Source organism: Sander vitreus, chromosome 16, assembly GCF_031162955.1.
Source record: "Sander vitreus isolate 19-12246 chromosome 16, sanVit1, whole genome shotgun sequence".
NCBI lineage: Eukaryota > Metazoa > Chordata > Actinopteri > Perciformes > Percidae > Sander > Sander vitreus.
In genome coordinates, this window is record NC_135870.1 from 23,557,548 (window position 1) to 23,578,746 (window position 21,199).

Consider the following 21,199-nt stretch of genomic DNA (forward strand, 5'->3'; position numbering starts at 1 on the left):
CGTGAGATTGGGCTTCAAATCTTCAGGGGCAAGCTTGGGTTTCTGGAATCACTCATAAACTGACAACATGATGGATTTAAAGCAAATCCTAGCTCATGCTTGTCACTTCAATCACACTAGTGTTTGCGAGCTGTACTTAATGTCGGTTTTAAACTGAAATGAAACCCTCCATCAAATATCTTTATAAATTGCATCCAATCTTCTTTCACTCCATCTCAAAGTACTGGAAGTAATGCCAAATCAAAGTTATTGGACACACACACACTAGAGCATATTTGACTGCAGTGGAGGCCCTCCTGGTGTCCTGACCTGGTACTGGGGCTCCTGGGTGAGGCGACTCAGCTCTCTGAATTCCAGCTGAATGCTCGTGACCTCGGCCAGCGTGCTGTCTGACGTCCATCGGGGGGGGTGGGCTATTCCCTTCCCGATGTTAACGTCTGAGAACGGGATCTTTGAGGGAGTTTTGAAGGCAGGCATTAACCTGGACCCGAGATCTTTCTTTAAGTGGAGAGAAGAAACAGAATTATAGGAGGGGCGGAATGACTTTTTCTGTCCTGTAAGAGTTAAGCATCATTGACTTTATTTTGAAAATGAAACAGCTTTACACATAACATTACCACATCAACAAATCTAAAAGACACCTGAGGCCTGTACTACGAAGCAAGATCAACATGCCCTAGATTTATTTCCGTTACCCATCTTCACCAAACCAAAAACATCTGTGGTTTCCCAATCTAGCCACAAGCGCCTTCACATAAAAAGGGGCGGTGTTTGCACCATATGACCAATCGCAAATATGGACAAGTCTACCAGAGCCGCATATTTTACACAAGAAGAGCAAACGATAATCCTACAGAAATATGAAGAACACAGACACGTTATACAGGCAAAAAGCTACAGTCGCTGCTGCTACAGTAAACACAGGAAGGAAAGCTGGCAAAAAATTGCCAACCCCGTAAAAGCGTAAATTACAAGACTTATCAATAGGCTATCACTGCCCCATCATTCCGGCAAAATATCTGACCACAATTACACTTTCTGTTGCAGCCCTGGCAGTGGTAAGTGATCAGGGGAGCAAATTAAACATAAATTTAAAAACATAATTCAAACCGATGTCGCATTGGCAACACATACGGCTCAAGAAGCTGACAAATGTATGTATTCCCTCCTCTGAAAATCTGTATCTTTCATAAAGATACCCATCAGGGAATGTAAAAGGGTTTTGTCGGCCTCTAAATGTTGTAACTTTTCTGAGCGCACGTCTCACTATCCGCGCACCGAGCTCCAGAGGATCTTCAAAGAAAAGTGACGCCGTAATCAATCGAGTATTGATTGGTCAGTAGGTGGTGCTTTTATGCCGGTTGATCTTTAATCTCCAACATAACCTGCTCCCGAGCACTTTAGGTGTTCAGCATAAATTACCACGGCGATTTAACCTGGTAACAAAGTGACCCACCGTCGTGATACACAAAACCCTGGGTTGAACCTGAAGTTACCTCGGTAACCCCAAATCTTTCTTCGTAACACAGGCCTCCGGTAACTTGACTTCAACTGGCCACAGAAGTGAGGCAGAGGAGGCAAAGTGAAGCTCGTCAATTCTACAATGTAGTTTATGATAATACTATGTGGGTTGCATGCTCGTTTGTATGAACCCTCTTAGACTGCTATTCTAAAACAACTGAACAACAGAAAACGGGAGCGTAAGAATGCCTGTTATGGGTTGACTCACAGCTTTCTCTAGGAAGAGTTGGTCTCCTGTTAGATGGTAGGTACTCAGCAGGCCCCCAAGGATACGGATGGTTGTCTCAAAAAGATTCACGTCCACGTTCTTGTCGAAGGAGAGCTTCTTCTCTACCCAGTCCTTTGCTTCTGCAAACTCTACGCCGAGTGAGTCAGAGTACAAGAGTGGGAAGGAGAAAGAGAGAAAAAGAAAAGAATTACATTTGATGACATCAATTTAACATGGTGTATTAAAGATGTTTTGCCTGAAGTGACATGATCAAGTGGTCTCGTAAAACAAACTCCAGACACGGCCCCCGACCACGGCTTTGTCAGAAAACTCCACTCATTTAACTCAAAAAAAATTGATGAAGATGCATTTCAATGCATACTTCTTGGTTTTCAAAACCTGGCACCCGCAAAAACCCAAAATGCAACTCGAATGCTAATGTAGCGGCTAATGTAGCCTCCAGAAGCTAGCCTGCAGCCGAGATAAGGAGCAGGCTACAGAGATCTGGAAAGATCACTTCTTTCTGACTCCACTCCCCCAGATTCTTTTCATTTTTAAACTTGTACTCTTCAGCCCCGCTACAGACTTCAAACAGCTCCCTCTGGAGCCACAAAAGGTTTTATACAACTTGTTTCACATACGTAGTAGTACTACTTAACACCTGCAAGTAGCCTTTGATGTGTAAAATCAATGTAGTGAAGACAAAATGCGAAGCTACCTTTTAGAGATGGCACAAAAGATGTGAGTGGATTCAAACAGATGAAGCATTTTAAATGCTTAGCCCCCAGAGAGAGGGAATAACTGACATACCTTCTTTTAGGCCCAATATCCACATGGTGTCCAAAGAATCAATGAGCGTCAAACCCAGTCCGAACCACTCGCCAAAAGACCTGGAGATGGGCTTGAGCTCATCGTGACCCCAGGCGTACTCCTTATAGCCTTTCCACGCATGTCTGAAGGCATCACACACTGCCTCCAGTCTGTCCACAGCTCCTGTTGAAACTACAAATAAAATGGTCCACAAAAGGAATGAATAAAAAATGAAAGTGTAATCTTAAAAGTCTGCGTTTCCTCTAGGATGCCCTCTCAACAGTGCAGGTCTCATTTTCACATTATTTTGAGTAGAAGGAATATTCTGTGCCATGCATTGATACTGCTGCTTTGAGCACAGCAGGGTTTTATCCTACGAGTTAGAAAAGCTCAAATTTTAAGTTGAAAAAAAAGGCATATACCAGTAGAGCTGGACAACGCTATGAATCTACTTGAGGGGAAAGGTTTCTCAGTGGACCCAAACAGCAAGAAAGTTTAAAATATTCTCTTTTCCTAGGGTGACCAGAACATCCTGGTTTGACCGGGACAGTCCCGATTTTAAATTGCATGTCACGAGTCCTGACAAAAGCTTGTCGGGACGCTAAAATGTCCAGGTTTACACCAACCATTATGACATTGTTCCAGTTGTCAGCGATTACATAGCCAACGTGGTCTTGTTATAGCCCGATCATTAACAAAATTGTATGATTTTAACAATGTGTGTGTGTGTGTCAGTCAATCGTAGCGGTCTGCATAATCTGTGCAGCCAGCGTTACAATGTAGGCTATATTTGTAAACATTGTTGCAATGCCTCTTCTTATCTGTCTTGTTTTAACCAGTCCCTCCAGAGCCGCTGGAACGAGCGCTGGGTGGAAAGCACGGGGACATTCTAAAAACGTGAAAAAGCTTAACGTGGTTTAATGTACCTAAACAACAATCAATGATGACCACATTTCTCTCTCATATTGCTCTGGTTATGAGGAGCAATATGAGAGAGAAATTTGGTGATCATTGATCGTTGTTTAGGTACATTAAACCACGTTAAGCTTTTTCCTTACAATAGCCTTAATGAAGCAGAAATGCTTAATGTCAGATAACGTTCATAATAATTGGACTTTGGGTTAGATTTTTTGACAGTTTTCAGTGGTTATGAGGAGCAATATGAGAGAGAAATTTGGTGATCACTGATTGTTGTTTAGGTACATTAAACCACGTTAAGCTTTTTCACGTTAGGACTTAGCCCATGAGAACCGTGGAGAGTCAACCCACAGCCGCTCCACTGCCCTGCTGAAAATGTGAAGCAGACACTCGTCACACGCGCCAATTTAGCTGACACCTGTGCATAATTTCACAGTAGTCTTTCAGCCAACACATTGATTCTTGAGCAAATTCACTCCTCTAACAAATATATGGAATTAATGTTTCCAATAGGGAAGCTATCTGCTCTATCAAATGAGATTACGCGTGTGTGTGTGTGTGTGTGTGTGTGTGTGTGTGCGTGCGTGCGTGCGTGTTGTTGGTTAGAATAACACTGGTAACATTTTACGGGAAGGGTACATGAATTATCATTAATTCATGCATGAATTAATTGATGTAGGCTATGTATTATTATGCATTATGTAATTAATGATTTATGTGTTAATGCATTCCTTAATATCCCATGAATCATCAGGAATTGACGTGCTCATAGTCATTTGTGTGATCTCATACATGAACAACACAACTAAAACATTAGGTACGTGGGCACATCATTATGAATTATGATTTATTAAGCATGATCATGATTATTTATTTTTCTGCAAAACAATGTGGTCATCATTGCGCAAATTCTGATTTGAACACAACTTGTGCATAATGATGTAGCCACCTTACCCAATGCTTTAGTTGATGTGTTCATGCATGAGGTCATGAATGAGAGGCTATGAACTCATGTCAATTCCTGATGATTCATAAGATATAAAGGAATGAAGTAATGCACAAATCATTAATTAATTCATGCATGAATTCATAATACATGTAGTGTTACCATAACTTTAGTTCAAGCCTGTGGCAGCAGTTCCAAATAATTCGTTTAGTGCCATGCAATGAAAAATACCTTTCCACAAAGTTTTCCACAAGTTCAGTGGGTGCATTTTCCAAAAGAATGCTTTAATTCTGAACAATAAAGTTGGTCCCACACAAAACTCACTCAATGTCTTTTAATAGCCTATTATTTCTTAGATATGTAGGCTACATACCAAGAACATTCATGAATATTAACTGAGATAGCCCATTATGTTGTGAGCAGTAGGCCTATGTGTGCTATTGGCATAATTGTGTCTAATCTGTCTGTGTCTATCTGACCTGGGCTGGCACGAGCGCTACGGTCACACGCAAAGTGTCCCGGTTTTAGTTCCGGGAAATCTGGTCACCCCATCTTTTCCAGAAGGAACAGAACGAGAAAGGAGAGGATCTTAAAGGACAATTCCGGCGCAAAATGAACCTAGGGGTTAATAACGTGTGTACCGAGTCGACCATTCTCTGGGATATGTTTTCATGCTATTTGCTATTGCTATTTGATTAGCATGAAAACAGATCCAAGAGATTGTTCAACTCAGTACACATATGTTATTAACCTCTAGGTTTATTTTGTGCCGGAATTGTCCTTCAATGATAGAAGGCTGGAGAACTATAAATAATGACAATACAATCTTATGGTTTCTGCATTTTACATCAACAAGTGGAAAACTTTGAGTTTTGGACTGTTGGTCAGACAAAACAAGACATATGAAGTTGTGATTTTGGGCTCTGGGTACCTGTGATGAAAACTTTTGTTAGTTTCTGACATGTTATCAATTAAACTATTTCTGTATTATTTAGAAAAACAAACAAGAGATAAATGGATAATTGGTTGCAGGGTTAGGGTTTCATGTTTACTTGATGTTATAAAGCACTTAGTAAACATTTCCAAAATTTGAATACAGTACTGACCTTCTGGTGGGACAGGGTCAGCTGGGTTGGCTGGGGCTGGGGGCGCCGCAGCTTCTTTCTCATTGTTCGAGGGTGGAGGCTCTGTGGCCTGGTCAGCTTCGATCAGTGCTCCTCTCCAGCTGCGAGACCAAAGGTAAAACCCATATTACCATTTATTTATAACTGCTTCTCTTCTGCAACAAGGGCTACAGGGCTTGGGTGCAGCTGGAAAATGCTTGATTCCAATATTCTGAATAATGTCATGTTAACATGTCATCTGCTTCTCTTAACAGTTGCAAAACCTTCTGTAGTCGGGAAGAAAGAAATCACCTGATAATCTTTTCTTTGTCCACCTCTTCTCCTTCTTCATCTTGAACCACCTCTTGCACTTGCTTTTTCCTACCGACTGTGTCTGAAATATTTCCATCTTTCTGCAGGCTCGGTGGACCTCTCTTGTTTGGGAATGTCTTATTCTGTGGATGAATAAGCTATTAAGTATTTAAATATATAGTCCACATAGAGTATTGGTATCTAGAGTGATCTTTTATTACCATTCTAGCAAACTGAACCACAGTTGGACTGTTCCAAAATCATAACTGCAGTTCAAACGTGTGGACCAGAAATAAGTTCACAAGCACAAGAATAGAGTACCGTCAACAATGATTTGTCACCAGTAATGGATGGATGGATGTGTGTGTGTGCGCACGCACGCACACACACGCGCACACACACACACACACACACACACACACACACACACACACACACACACACTTAAGTTGATACAGTAACAAGTGGGCATGTATGTGTCTTTTAATTGATGGTTTTTGGTTAGAATTCAGTGAAATTTCAATTTCAAATGTGTGTGTGAACATTGTGAAGGCCCCTGTATTATATACTTGTGTGTTTGTGCTGTGCTGCATCACTTAATTGCTTTTCCTCAAAGGTAGTCTGGGAAGCCTGATTGCAGTCATTCAGCCAGATTTGGAGCACCTGGGCCCAGCGTGCCACAGGCTATAAAAGGCCAGATTCCAGTCTCTCTCGCTCTCTCTCTCTTCCTGCCAGCGCCTGCAACCCTTTCGCTTTGTTAAGATTATTTATTAATTTTGTAATGTTTTTACTTCTCACAACTTACACCACATTATCCACATACACCCACAATAACATTACTGATGTCACTGAAGAACCCACCTCACACTTAAATTAGTTTTTTAATTTATAGTCCATTTGTCAAAAATAACCATCTTTATTAAACCATTAATTATTCCATTGCTACAAATATATGAAAGCCTAATACAGAGCAAAACAGGGTCAACTGTACAAGTCATCTCTAAATTCACATGCAGCACTGAATTAAAGAGAATTTATCAAGATTGTAACAAGTACAGTTTGTATTCAGCGGTTTTGTTTTTTATTATGACACTTGAGTTATGTGTATGTGTCTGACTGTAATTAACATGACAGATCCATTCTGGTTAGGAATTGCAGTTGCAAATGTGTCAATCTTGCCCGACTCTAGCACGTTTACTTTTTCACTGATGTTGATTGATGTAAAATAAAGATACACAAACACAACTCTAACCTTAATGGGAGGTTTAGCCAAAATGGGGACATTTGGTGCTTTGGGCCCCACCACAGCATCTGCACCCGCAGCTGGATCCACAGCTGGCCCCATATGTGGCCCTGCCACAGGAGGTGGATCTTTGGCTTCAGCTTGATCCAATACAGACTTCACCTCAGGAGGAATATCCTTCACCTCTCTGTCATTCAGCTCCAGCCAGTCCTCCCTGTCAGACAACCCTAAACACACAGAAGGAACAACATAATGTTAAAATAGACTCTTCACAGAGATGGCTACAGAAAGTTGTCTTCCTTACTCTACCCCTACCCCCCGACTAAGTCTGAGCGCCAATACATATATCATCTTTTAGCTTCAGACCGAGTCTGAGCAGGCATACATATATCATAAATTTCAGAAAGCTCAGTTTTTGTGCCAGAAAAAAAAGCTATCTTACTTTGGCCGGAAAGCCATAATGAAAAGGAAATAGAAGCATTTGCAGATTTAGCCATCTTAGCGTGTACGTGGTCTGAAAATCAAAATATGCTATATGTAGACATATACAAGAGATTAAGCAAGCAGGTGTGCACAAACACAAATGAGTGCAAAAACGAATCTAAACAAAGAGGTAAACCATCAGAGCGTCTCATGTGGCATTTTAGTAATTCACTGCAATTTCTCATCACAGCCAAACAACACACACAGGCCGTCCAACTCATCAGCTTCAACGAGTCACACAGCAATACCATTACAGTGAGTTGAGTGTTGTGCAGGCATTGTTTACCTCTCCACTGCTCTGTCATGCTGGGATAGGAGAGCAGTCCAAATATGAGCAGCAGAGCCAGCAGGAACAGGATGAGGCTTCGCTGGAGCCGAGACAGCTGCTTCCATTTCTGTAGGCAGATATAAAACAAAGCTAAACTACACTGAAACATGACCAACAGCTCTGGATTCAAATCACAAGCGTCTGTCAGCAGATTCCAACACCTCCCCCCTCTCATATCTTACAAATCTGTTTATGCTTTTGAAAGTAGAGTGGCTAAGGGAAAAGCGTGATGGTCTTGCTGGTCTGGCTTACCCTGTATAATCTAAACATCTCTCTCCACCTGAAGCATTAAGCCAAGTGACAGCTCACAAATAAACAATCCAGCTCAAGCCCAACAGTGCAGAGGGAAGGACAGAGGCAGGGTATCTCAGGAGAGAAGGCTAAGAGGCAGTTGGTGCCACTCTGTTGCCTGCTCTAATTAACACCTGTGCAATACCATGAAACTATTGAGCCATCGTCTGCGAGCTGTGAAAGAACACACAACAGACTTCATCTCAGTGGACGTTTTCTTTTGCTATAGCTCATTCACCATCACAGCATCTGCATATTATGTTCAATCAAATGGTGCTTTTTTTTTATACAAATCTTCAGGAAACATTTTATCAACCAGGTATTTGTGGTATGGCACAGTGAAGACGATAGTTATTCATTTTCTCCATCTGCACAAACCCTCACATAACAATGAGAGATCCAGAGCTTCTACCTGACTTGCATGTATTTGGGAATGTTGAAGAAAACCAATGTGGAGAAGTCCTGAGGACACAAACGCTGAGCCAACAAGCCACTCAAAGGAACATGATTTGCACGGGGGGGGGGGAGTGCTGGGCCTGATCGACGTCTCTGATGCTATAAATCTGGCTTTATGGAGGAACTGTCTGTTGATATACTGCGGAAATAAAAATGTTACAGATCAGTCGATGAGAGCGCCTTTTCAATTGATCAAGTTTTCAATTCAGAGAACTGAATGAAATCCCTTTATGACCGTGCCGTTTAGCTTTTTTTTTTTTCCCCTTTCTAAAAGAAGAGGTGACAGAAGTAATCATGTTGATATGAAGAATAAAGAAGTGTTTTTGCTAAAGATCAGGGTATCTGCAGATTTTTTTTAATGCCAAATTAAAATAATCTTTAATCTTTTAAGGGTTACAAATGAATGCAAAAATGGATTCCAAACCATTTTTTTGAGGAAAAATAAAAGTGGGCACTAATTTGACAATTAAGTGTTGAGGGATGGCATCACATAAAGCAGATGTGTTGGGAAAAACAGATGTGTTGGACCACATATGATAAAACTGAAGGGGAACACACACCAGCAGCGTATAACACAAATCAGAACACGCGCACCCATTGTTTTCTGTGCAAACCCTTATACTCGCGGTGTCTTGATCATTGTAGGTCGCTGTGCATCAGGATACAACACTGTCTTAATTCTCAGCGCCATCGACACATTTCAACTCTCCGGAAAAGCAGCATTTTGATCCCATTTGCTCCCCAGAACAGCACGTCCTGGCTACGGTTCCCTGACTACAGTACTCCCTGTGTGTACGGTGCATTCGCTGTGTGCTAAATAATACATCTGGTCTATGTTGCACTTAACACTAATAGCTGTTAACACACTGTCATAACTTGGTGAAGAAATACACTTTTAACCCTTCCAGAAACTGACGACGAGCACTATGAATATACTGACAGGCCGATGGCAAGCTTTTATACACACCTGACAAAGTGTGCGTAATAACCATGGCCTGCTGTGTTCTGGAAAATATTGCAAAGCACCATGGTTAATGTGTAAGTAGATCACTTTTGTAACATTGCGAAATGACCAAGGCCTATACTCAAGGCAGACAAAAATCTAATGGCTTGTATTTGACAAGGGATTTTATTTCTTTTATCCCTTTTTTAAGTTTTTCCTCTCTCTTTCTTTCTCTGAGTGTGTCATTCATTTGTGAAAAAGTAATATATGCTGAAGTCTCTTTTTAACAAAAATTCATTAAGTAAAGTTTAGGGATGCACCGATCCAACTTTTTCAGTCCCGATACCGATGCCAGGGCTTTGTGTATCTGTCGATACCCGATATCGATCCGATCCCGTTGTTAAATTAATAATACACTGTATACCATCCACCATCCATCTTCCTTCCACCTTGTGGAAGAGACTAAAGGCACCAGACTTTCCTAACTAAATATTACTTTCAAACCAAGACAAAATAACATAGATGTAATGTGTTGAATTCTTATTTATTTGTATACTCTTCCAGCATGCGACACACGTGCGAAGGGGGGGGGGGGAATCTAACAAAACTGGATCGGCCCATGGATGTGTTAAATTTTCCGATCCCCTATCCAGCTATTTTGTCAATATCTGGACCAATATCAACTCTATATATATATATATATTTTTTATTACTATACTATAATATTTCTATCTCTGCAGAAGAAGTTTTATTTTTGATGCTTGTTGGTGTGTGGTTTGCACACGGCATTTAAGTCTGCTGCCCTTATATGGGTTTATTAGGGCTAATTACAAATAGCCTGGCGGGCGCCTTCCAGTTTAAGATCAAATGCAATTCATCAACATGCTCACGTACATGGGTAATAACAGACTCGGCTTTCAGCACATGCTTCATCAATCCCACGTAGGATTCTTATTTTCCTCTTAATGCTTTGTGCAAGAACAAATATAAAAGAGAAAAATAAGAAAACGTTCATGCACGAGACCCGTAATGAGCGAGCTTGTTGGACCAGTTGAACAAGAATGAAAGAGGAAATCCGTGAACAAAGCAGGAAACCGCCCCGAGGATGGAAAAGCAAACAAAAGAACGAGACGTGAAATGATAAGTGCAACACAATATGCCTGTCAAAACCAACAGGAGATAAGGGTAGTGGTAGGACATAAGAAAGGAGTGAAAGGTGGAACAAATGGCAGAGTAAAGAAAACAAGAAAATGTGCAGGTAGACAAGAGAGAGAGAGACGGTGAGGAGAATTGGGTTATCTCACTTTAAAGTTTAAAGTTCAGGCTGCTCCACAACAAAGGAGGTGGAAGAAAAGAAGACTGGAACCCAGGAATCGATTTGTCTGAAAAAAGTGATGCATTTCATAAAAGAAAAATATGCTTTATCTCAGTGAAGTGGTAGAACCAAGCAGCTGGAGGCTTACAGCTGAAGCCTTTTTTGCAGACATTTCCATCTGGTTATTTTATCAATGAATAGTTTCTACAACAAATTTTTCAGAAAAAGTACTGCATCACAAGTTGACAAATAAAATGAAAAAAAAAAAGTCCTAAAGACCTAGTAAGGTGTTGCCACCGTGAGTCTCCAGCTTTTGTGCTCCTTTGCTATTCATTACTTATTAATTCAATAATTCTGCAAGTCTCCTAACTGTACTGAAGGGATGATCATCATTCATTTAGAGCTGCAAAGATTAATCGATTAGTTGTCAACTATTAAATTAATCCCTAACTATTTTGATAAATCAAATCATCGGTTTGAGTCATTTAGTTAAGCAACTCTCTGATTCCAGCTTCTTAAATGTGAATATTTTCTATTTTCTTCACTCCTCCGTGACTCTTTGAGTTGTGGACCAAACAAGATATCACTGATTGAAGAGGACACTGATTGACATTTTTCACCATTTTCTGACATTTTATAGACCAAAAGTTACACACATAGGGTCTATATTGGGCATAAACTGTGATAGCTTAACCTTGGTCCAGTGTAAGCGGTGGATAATTTTAAATTGTATAACAGTAGGTTTCATACATATTGAAGATTAGTGTATTCCCCCTATCATCTTTGACCAAAGGGAGTCTCAGATTTCAGTACCCAGATCTACTTCCCACTGGTCTCTGAGGGAATTAAGGCTGGTCACTTTTTTCATTAACAAGGAGTATATTTCACCTATCTTTACCTTTCTGGATGAAGTAATGTCATTGATTGAATCTAGGAGGGTCTCTGGAGGCTGTGAGGGAAAGTGAGCTGTACTTGAGGTTACGAAGCTATGGCTCTGTAGGCATCTAAAAAAAATGCAACCTGGGAATGTTGAACTTCTCAACTATCTGGTCAAAAGAGGCGAATAATCCATTCATGTACATGCTTCTAAATGAACAGACCCCCCGTTTGTGCCATTTCCTGAATACGGCATCCGTCATAGATGGCAGGAATGACTCACGAATCACGATGGGAGCAAGTAATGACAATTTACTGATCTCAAAAGATAGCCTGAACTGTTTCCATATTTTCAAAGAACAACTGGGTTAGAAGTATATTTGGTTATAGGCTCATAGAATGGCAGCCCTGAGCATAATAAGGCAAACAATGAGGTATATTTACAAGAGTCTCTCTCTAGAAGTAACCAATCAGGTACGGCTGTTGCATCGTCCTTCTCCATCCAATAGGAAATCATTTTAATATTTGCTGCCCAGTAGTAATGCTGAAAATTTGGCAAACCAAGACCTCCCTGCTGCTTAGGTCTCTGCAGTATAGCTTTGCGTATACGTGGAATATTTTAATTCCAAATAAAAAGGAAGAAAGCTTCCCGTCTGGGGAAATAAAAAATTATTTAATTAGGAAAACTGGCACACACTGAAACATATAAAGAAGCTGGGATAGTACAGTTGTGTTCAAAATAATAGCAGTGTGATTTAAAAAAGTGAATAATGCTCAAAATCCTTCGAATAGCTTTTAATTCCATAATATCATTGCATTGGGAACACTGCACATTCAATTCCAAATCAAAACATGACCAAAATTGATCAAGTTTGTGTTATACCTTTACAGAAAGTGAATACAAATGAATATTAGGCTGTTATTTCTGAGAACTGCTTCACATCTGTGTTGCATGGAGTCGACCAACTTCTGGCACCTGTGAACAGGTATTCCAGCCCAGGACCATTGAACTACATTCCACAATTCCTCTGCAATACTGGGGTTTGCCTCAGAAACAGCATTTTTGATGTCACCCCACAATTCTTCTATGGGATTGAGGTCTGGGGATTGGGCTGGCCGCTCCATAACATCAATCTTGTTCAGCTGGAACCAAGACTTTCCTCGCTGATTGGTGTGTTTTGGGTCATTGTCTTGTTGAAAGACCCATTTCAAAGGCATTTCCTCTTCAGCATAACATGACCTCTTCAAGTATTTTGATGTATTGCAACTGAGCCATGATCCCTGGTATGTGATAAATAGGCCCAACACCACAGTATGAGAAACATCCCCATAACATGATTTTTGCACCACCATGCTTTACTGTCTTCACAGTGTACTGTGGATTGAATTCAGTGCATGGGGGTCATCGGACAAACTGTCTGCGGCCCCTAGACCCAAAAAGAACAATTTTGCTCTCATCAGTCCACAGAATGTTGCCCCATTTCTCCTTTGGCCAGTCAACGTGTCCTGTGCCCATATTTCAACCTTTTTAGTACATGTCTTTTTTTCAGCAATGGGACTTTGCGGGGGCTTCTAGCTGATAGCTTTGCTTCACACAGCCTTCTTCTGATCGTAACAGTACTTACAGGTAACTGTAAGTCTTCTCTGATTTTCCTGGAGCTGATCATTGGTTGAGCCTTTGCCATTTTGGCTATTCTTCGATCCATTCGAATGGTAGTTGACCGTTTTTTCCCACGTCGTTCAGGCTTTGGATGCCATTTCAAGGCATTTGAAATCATTTTGGCTGAGCAGCCTATAATCTTCTACACTTCTTTATATGTTTTCCCATTTGAGTATTTCAGTGTGAAATGCACTATAACCAGCATGCACAACATTTGCTTCCTTCCTTCCTTAAATATGGGCCATAATTGACACCTGTTTCTTCACAGAATCAATCACCTCACTAATTGAACACAACACTGCTGTTATTTTGAACATGCCCCTTTCAATTACAGATTCAATTACACAGAATGAGCAGCATGCATGTCACTCTACAACACTTACTAGTAAATTATTTGCCATGTAGAAATATCACTTCTAGTGTTAGTGAAAAAGATTGTGATATATTATTATTAGTGCGTACCGCTGCTGATGGCGAACTATATAGAATTTTGACCCATGATAAAAAAAAATTTTGGCCCAAATCCGAATTTCTCAAGCGTATGAAATAAATAGTCCCAATCCACCAGATAAAAAAAAAAAAAAATCCTTTTCAGCATCTAAAGATATAATAACTTCTGGATGGTCGGCTGGAGAGGGAAGGTAAATTTTGTTAAACAGACGGCGGATATTAAAGTAGTCCTGCCGGTTCTTTATGAAACCAGTCTGGTCCTGTGAGATTATAGTTGGAAAAACTGTTTCGAGACGGCGAGCAACAATTTTTGCAAAGGTTTTGCTGTCTACATTAAGTAAAGAGATAGGGCGGTAAGAACCACATTCCTGTTTGTTTTTGCCTTCTTTCAGAATAAACGATATGGTTGCTTGCCGTAATGTTTCGGGCAGTGAGCCAACCAACAAGGAATTATTATATACAGAGTTTAGGATGGGAGCCAATTGGTTTGAAAATTTCTTGAAAAATTCTGTTGGATATCCATCTGGACCTGGAGATTTCACGCACTGCATACTCTTAACGGCCATTTCAATTTCTCCAACTAAAAACGGGGATTCTAACTCAGCTGCTTTTGCAGGATCTATATGAGGGATGTCAATGCTTTGGAGAAATCAATTGATTAAGTTATCATCCCCTAGTGATTCAGATGTATACAAGTTACGGTAGAACCTCATAAAGCGCGAGTTAGTCTGTACAGACCGTTCCAGATTCGTCACGGACCTCAGAAAGTGACTGACTTGCTGCTCCTTGGCGAAGCTGGTGAGCAAGAATTCTCCCAGTTTTTTTTGCCATGTTCGTAGTACGTATGACGGGATCTGATCAAAAAGGTTCTCAGCTTTTAGTGTGGCTAATAGATCAAATTCTTTTTGGAGGAGTAGGCGTTCCTTAATGTCTTCAGCTGATGTTGTTACTGCTAACTGTGAGTCAAGGCGACCAATGTTGTTGATTAATTCATTAATACGGGCGTTTCTGGTTTTTCGTAGCTGCGCATTGTAGGAGATAATCTGGCCTCTTAAATAAGCTTTAAGCGCCTCCCATACTGTTGATGGTGACATATTAGGAGTCTGGTTGTGTGTTTGAATTTAGGGTTTTTTTTTTTTTGCAACATTGTTGATTGTAAAAATAAATAAAAATGAAATGAATGAAATGGTTGGAGTGTTATGGCTTTTTTTTTAACAATGTCTTTTTGATTTTGTTTACTTACAATAAAACTTATATTTAACAAGTCACCCCCCCAACCGAACCCACAGCAAAGTTTCTCTCCTAACAGCTGTTATACTATAAGAGACACAAAAAAAACCCCCAGAAAAATCAACAGAAAGAAAATGACATTAGATATACAGTATATACACTAGCAAAGTCATGATATCTCATGACAGGTCTCAGTCCTTTCCCCTTCTGCTTCACCACTGGCCTGAATCCCAGGTATCCTGTCCCGCATTTTCCCTCTGTGGAGAGTGTTATTTAACATGAGGCTCCCATAGGTGTTCAGTTGGGTTGAGATCTGGTGACTGTGAATGCCATAGCATGTGATTCACGTCATTTTCATACTCATCAAACCATTCAGTGAAGGTTTACTGCATATAGTGCCATGTTATGACATGTACTGTGATAGAAGATATTCTCCATATCTTCCACCACTGCCATCAACCGTAACTCTGTGGTATGGCAGTGATATGCATGGACCTACAGGTGTGAACACGAGTTGAGCACAAGCTCATTATCTTGCATCCGACACAGGGTTTCAATGTCAACGTGGTAAAGAGCCACGATCTGCACACTGCCCTAAAGGACCACTCACCCTCCAGCAGGACTGTCTCCGGTGTTTGCCGTTGTTGTAAGTGTGACTGTGCGGATCATTGAGTGTCAGAGAGATGAAGTCCTTTCTGGAAGGCGGATACATCCTCTGATTCGGGGCCAGTCGTAGCTCATAGACACTGCATTCAGACAAGTAAAACACAGTTAGCCTGGCCATGCCTTTCTCCTAATATAACATATTCATATAGTAAAAATACATGACATGTCATTTAGCTGATGCTTTTATCCAAAGTGACTTACAATTGCAATATATGTCAGAGGTTGCACGCCTCTGGAGCAACTAGGGGTTAAGTGTCTTGCTCAGAGACACATTGGTTGATGTATCACCGTGGGACTCAAACCCAGGTCTCCCACACCAAAGGCTTGTGTCATATCCACTGTGCCACCACACACTGAATTTCTTAAATGCGAACATTAGCTTCTTTTGTCGACTTTCATAACACTGTCAATTTGTTATTTGAGGGTTTTGGATTATGATGGTTTTGGAGGCAGATGTTAGTAAAACACCACAATACAGTAATCCTGCTGGATGTCTTGATCTAGGTTGGAGTCCATGCATGATGGTAAGGTGTAGTTATCTTTTTTTGTTTTCTACCTAAACTAACAGGTAAAAAGATGTCAGGGTATCTAGACGAAAATCAGGACACAAAATCGGATTGTTATTTCACCAGCATTTAACTGACTTAGATGTAAATGTGTACATTTGTATAAAGGAGAGTATACAATTAAGTTGTTAGGCTAGTTAAAACGGCTCAGTGGATCCCTGACTCCCCACTCCCAAACCTGAGAGACCTCCACTCGAGCCGTGTCTAGAAACGGGCATCTAACATCATGAAAGAGATTTCTTTCTTCTTTTTTAATGTGTATTTATATATGCTGCTAAGTGGAGTAATTGCTACCAAAACAAATGCTGTTGTGTTTAACACGCAGTGACCATAACGCATCTATCCAATTTTATTAACACCACCAGAAGGAGTAAACAGAGAAGGATCAAACTGTTAATTTGCAACATACCAGCCATGGGTATTTTGTTCCATTTGACACTATGCACAGCATATAGCTATCACAAAGATAACCGTTATTGCCTATACCTCCAATACTATCTTCATTTCATCTGGTTGAAATGCCGGTTTTCCTGATGATATTTTATTCTATGCTAGTTTAATGTAGTGTAGGCTTGTACTCGTTCTTCTGTGATCGGCAAGTTCTAGCTGCTGCCATGTTCTTTTGCAAACACCTTGATGAATTGTTTCCAGATTTCCAGAGAAGCTAAGAATTGTCACTGCTTGATTTGGAGGTTGTATCTGAGCTGTAAGAGTATCATTTGTCACTCACAGCAGCTGCACTGATCAATGTACAACACCGACTTAACTTTCTTCAACACAGTAACATGTATCATGTAAAATACAGCAAGGATGACTGCTGATTGTGCAATGGGCTTTTTGTAATGCAACATGCACATGTATACACTTCAGTTGTGTTATTTATTTCATTTACGCTTTGCAAATTCTGTATTTTTAATATATATATATATATCTCTCTCTCTCTAACATCACTGTTGAGATACAAACTTGGATGCATTCATCATCCCCTTCAGCACCATGGACAGCTGACGTGCTCTTGCTCTTGAGTGATGTTTTAGGAAACGGGTGTAAAAACTTACAAGAGCCCTTAGAAAACGCTCTTAACATCTAATATCGATTGTTACCGTGAATAAGAACTGGACATAACAGTGATGCTCCTTGCAGTGGTAACAGAGTCTTTGTAAGAAAGCTTGATCAGAGATTACAAGTAAAAACAGCTTCCACGCAAAGCTAATTATGGTTATTCTGTACAGAGTACACTTTACAATGGAATTATTTTAGGAACGCACTTACAGAGCAAATTATTGCAAGTTATATAAAATAACTAACGTTAAAGTAAGCTTCATTAGTAAATTACAGTCACGAGCTTTTTCAGCAAGGTAGGCTAATAGTTACTTTATTTTGTTAACTAGCTAGCTAGTTACACCCCTGCTCCACACATCACGGACATGCTGTTTAAACACACCGACAAAATCACTAACAAATAGTCATACATTAAGCTGCCTCCCCCTCACCTTTGTGCCTGGTTGGTTGCCTTACAGCGACGTTATTCTCCTGAAAGCTAAGCAGCTGTTAGCTAGCTACGAGAGGCTAGCTTGTTTCTTCGGCTTGTTACTGAATGGAAAGTGACACTGCTCGGCAGTCAAAAGAACCAACACGTAACACAGTAGTCCGTCCGACTGTCACACAAGACGACCGGCTGCTACGTGAAATGTCAAATAAATAAAACTGAAGAAAACATGGCTAAAGTTAACGTTAGCTAACTAATTAGCAACCAGAGACAGATGCGGAAAAGCAAGAGCTGACGAGATAATGCTGCGCGTCATGTGACGTGTGCACGTGTTGTGACGGTATCGTTAACCCTTATCAAGCCTTCAACACAGTGCTCACAGATCAGATGGAATGACACAACTTTGGCTTTTTTTTTGGTACTGCAGGTCGTTTGATTTAATTCCAGCTGTCCTTAAAAAAACGTTTTAAAACCCCCTGAATAACCATCTCCTTTTAAACCCATGTAAAATTAATTAGATTTCTAACTATTCTCTAGCTGAGTGTGAATGTTTGCTTAGAGACATTTTTACATTTTTGCATGTTTAGCTGACTAATATTTACAGTATTTGAAAGTAATAAAAACCCTGTTGCAGGTTCTGCAACACATTCAGATGGTGGCCATCATCAGGTCAAAATTGAATGCGTCCAATACTTTTATTCATGACCAAATAATTACAAAACTATTGATGATAAAATACACTGAGTCAACATTTGGTTATGTATTTATTTATTTTTTATTCAGTGGACAAAATTCTTTGAATGAGCTAATGGCGGGATCACACGAGAAAGATGTCCAGCATGTCATTTCAGATTTTTAAAAATGATAATTTGTACTAAACAAGTAAAGTAACAATGATCAGTCTCAGCCAGCTAAGGCAATCATATGGAATGATGATATGACAAATCTAAATATAAAAAGAAAACATGGAATATTAAACACCAGGCCAGAATTGCCAACCCATGGCAAAAATGCTTAAACAGTAATCCAATTCCTTTAGTTAAGATTAAGTACATTTCTTTCCTGTTCTATATCAGTGGCACGCCTCTTCTCTACCGCTGAGAATTTTGTTTAAGAAAGAAAATGAGTTTTGGTGTTTTCCAGCTGCAGAGCTGCCATTTTGGCTGAGTCGATATAACTCCCTGAGATCTCACTCAAATGAATCCTCTACTCCCTGCAGACAGTGCACACTGCACACCACTCATCACTCACTGCTGACCGACTCTGAGACGCAAACACCAAATCCTCATTCTGCTGAGAAGCTACAGGGCTTGCTTCTTTTCTCTGGACCAAAGCACTTCTCAGATTGAATGAAGCAGAAATTAAGGTCGAAAGCAATTACTCACTGCTAAGTGGGTGGTAATAGGCACTTTATTTTTCACCAGGGGGGCCAAAGAAGCTCTGCTGGGCCGGGGGCACTATTCTTACACTTACTCTACAGCCAAACCTACGCATGATCTTTACAGTGAAAGAAATTACAGTATTGTTCTGGGAGGAAATGGATGGATCTGTAGACTCTGGCTGCTTAGCTTCAGTCTGTGGTTTGCATGACAATAACCAAACAAGAGAGAATCTCCTTAACCACACTTGAATTTAACATTTCTACTGTTGAAACAGTAAATAGTCCAATGTAAACCTTTTTGGACAGGTAGCAGAATGAGATCTAATGAAAATGTGGTAAAGTCTTGTACACAGTCATCACAAAATGTATAAACGTTTCTATCACAGACCTTCAGGGAAATTGGGGGAAACGAAAGCCTGATAATCACACTAAATTATCATTTTGTGTCATTTTTCAGTCTTATATTGTGTTTATGTTAGATGATTTTTGTTTGAAAGGCAATACTTTCCCCCACATTGTTTTCTAATCCGTAATCTTTGTGATGGATTGATGCAGCCTGTGGCTGTTTAATAAACATGCTTATATGTAGTATTGTCATTTAAAGCCTAATGAAGATCTACGACTAAAACTTCAACATTTTTGGATAACAGTGTGCAGGAGTACAACACTTATTAAGGTTAAAAGGAACACGCCGACTTATTGGGACTTTAGCCTATTCACCGTACAGCGTGTACAAATAAAGTCATTGTTACCTCCAGGATCTGTGCTAAGCGAGGCTAGCGGTGGGGGCTGAGAAGGGTATGTATGGACTTATCTAACTCTGGGGGATACGGTGAATAAGCTCAAGTCCCAATAAGTTGGCGTGTTCCTTTAAGGCTGGTGTTATGTTGTCAACAAATCTCATGAAAAGAGCAAAACCAACAAAGATTTCCCTACCCTGACTGTGGCACTGAATTACCTAAAACAGCTGGGCACTGTAGTTTTACAGTTCTCTAGTGAGTATTTCTGGAAGCAGGACGGTGTGTGTAGGATTCTACAGTGTGTGTGTACGTATATGGTAATGAAGGAACATGTCACTCAGTGCAACAAAGTTCCTCACTGATGTGTTTTTAACAGCTTTGGAACAACAATGGAGCTCTATGGCACGGTTGAAGAAGATATACAGTATGAGGTTTTAGATACACACAATACTTGTTGGTTGAACTAATTCAGTGTTGATTTTGGTCTTTTCATGGATTTATCTTTAAACATTTCCTAAGTCTTGTTTTAATGCTAAACTACAAAACTGACCAACATACTGTGGCATCAGCAGCTTTCGGTGCCCACGTGTATATCATGAATGTATCATACCTGAGACGTAAAAAAACCCATACAATAACATGAAACTGTAAAAAACAAACAATGTTTTGTATTACAACAAAATGAGGAAATGTGCTGTTGACAACCGGAAGCACCAAGACAATGTGACTCTCCACTTCTATTGTTTTTAGGATTAAAGAAATGGTCTTTCATATAAAACGTAATCGGCACCATGAGAAAAGTGACACCCACATCTGAGGTCACTTACAGTACTAAAGTATCGGACAGAGCGTCTGAGATTACTGGCCGCTGGGTCACATTCGGCCTTTGGGACCACAGTAGCTGTGTCCCCATGCAGAACACATTGTTAAGAGGTCAGCTAGGACAGTCTGGCTTTTATATAGACAATGGGCAGGCTATGACAGAAGCCTAAAATACATAACAAAACTCAAACAGAGAAAAAAAAAAAACATATGTATATAAAAGGATAAAAAAAAAAAAAAAAAAAAAAAAAATACATTTTTAAATTATTCAATACAAGATAAACGTCTCTGTAAACAAATTTGACTTCTCTGTGAAAAAAAGCCTGGGTACGCTTGTGTCCTCCCAAAATTCATGAATACGGAGTCATTCAACTTGAGAGATTGAATCCCCTGAAAACAAGGAGAGAAAAAGGAAGTGACATCTTCTGTTCCAGTTGTCCAC

The 21,199-nt window shown here is 40.1% G+C and overlaps 1 protein-coding gene across 4 annotated transcripts in view; it reads right to left on the bottom strand.

The window, feature by feature from the left end:
- Positions 1-18,130, bottom strand: part of man1b1a (mannosidase, alpha, class 1B, member 1a) — a 36,869-nt gene extending 18,739 nt beyond the window's left edge. For all 4 annotated transcript variants that reach the window (XM_078270752.1, XM_078270750.1, XM_078270751.1 and 1 more), the window contains exons 1-9: positions 17,819-18,130; positions 15,704-15,839; positions 7,831-7,939; positions 7,071-7,288; positions 5,819-5,961; positions 5,510-5,628; positions 2,540-2,731; positions 1,730-1,878; positions 310-498 (exon numbers count right to left, since the gene is read on the bottom strand). In XM_078270752.1, the coding sequence (XP_078126878.1) occupies positions 310-498; positions 1,730-1,878; positions 2,540-2,731; positions 5,510-5,628; positions 5,819-5,961; positions 7,071-7,288; positions 7,831-7,939; positions 15,704-15,805 (1,221 nt within the window). In that variant the 5' untranslated portion in view covers positions 15,806-15,839; positions 17,819-18,130. The remainder of the gene's footprint in view (positions 1-309; positions 499-1,729; positions 1,879-2,539; positions 2,732-5,509; positions 5,629-5,818; positions 5,962-7,070; positions 7,289-7,830; positions 7,940-15,703; positions 15,840-17,818) is intronic.
- Positions 18,131-21,199: the final 3,069 nt, after the last annotated feature.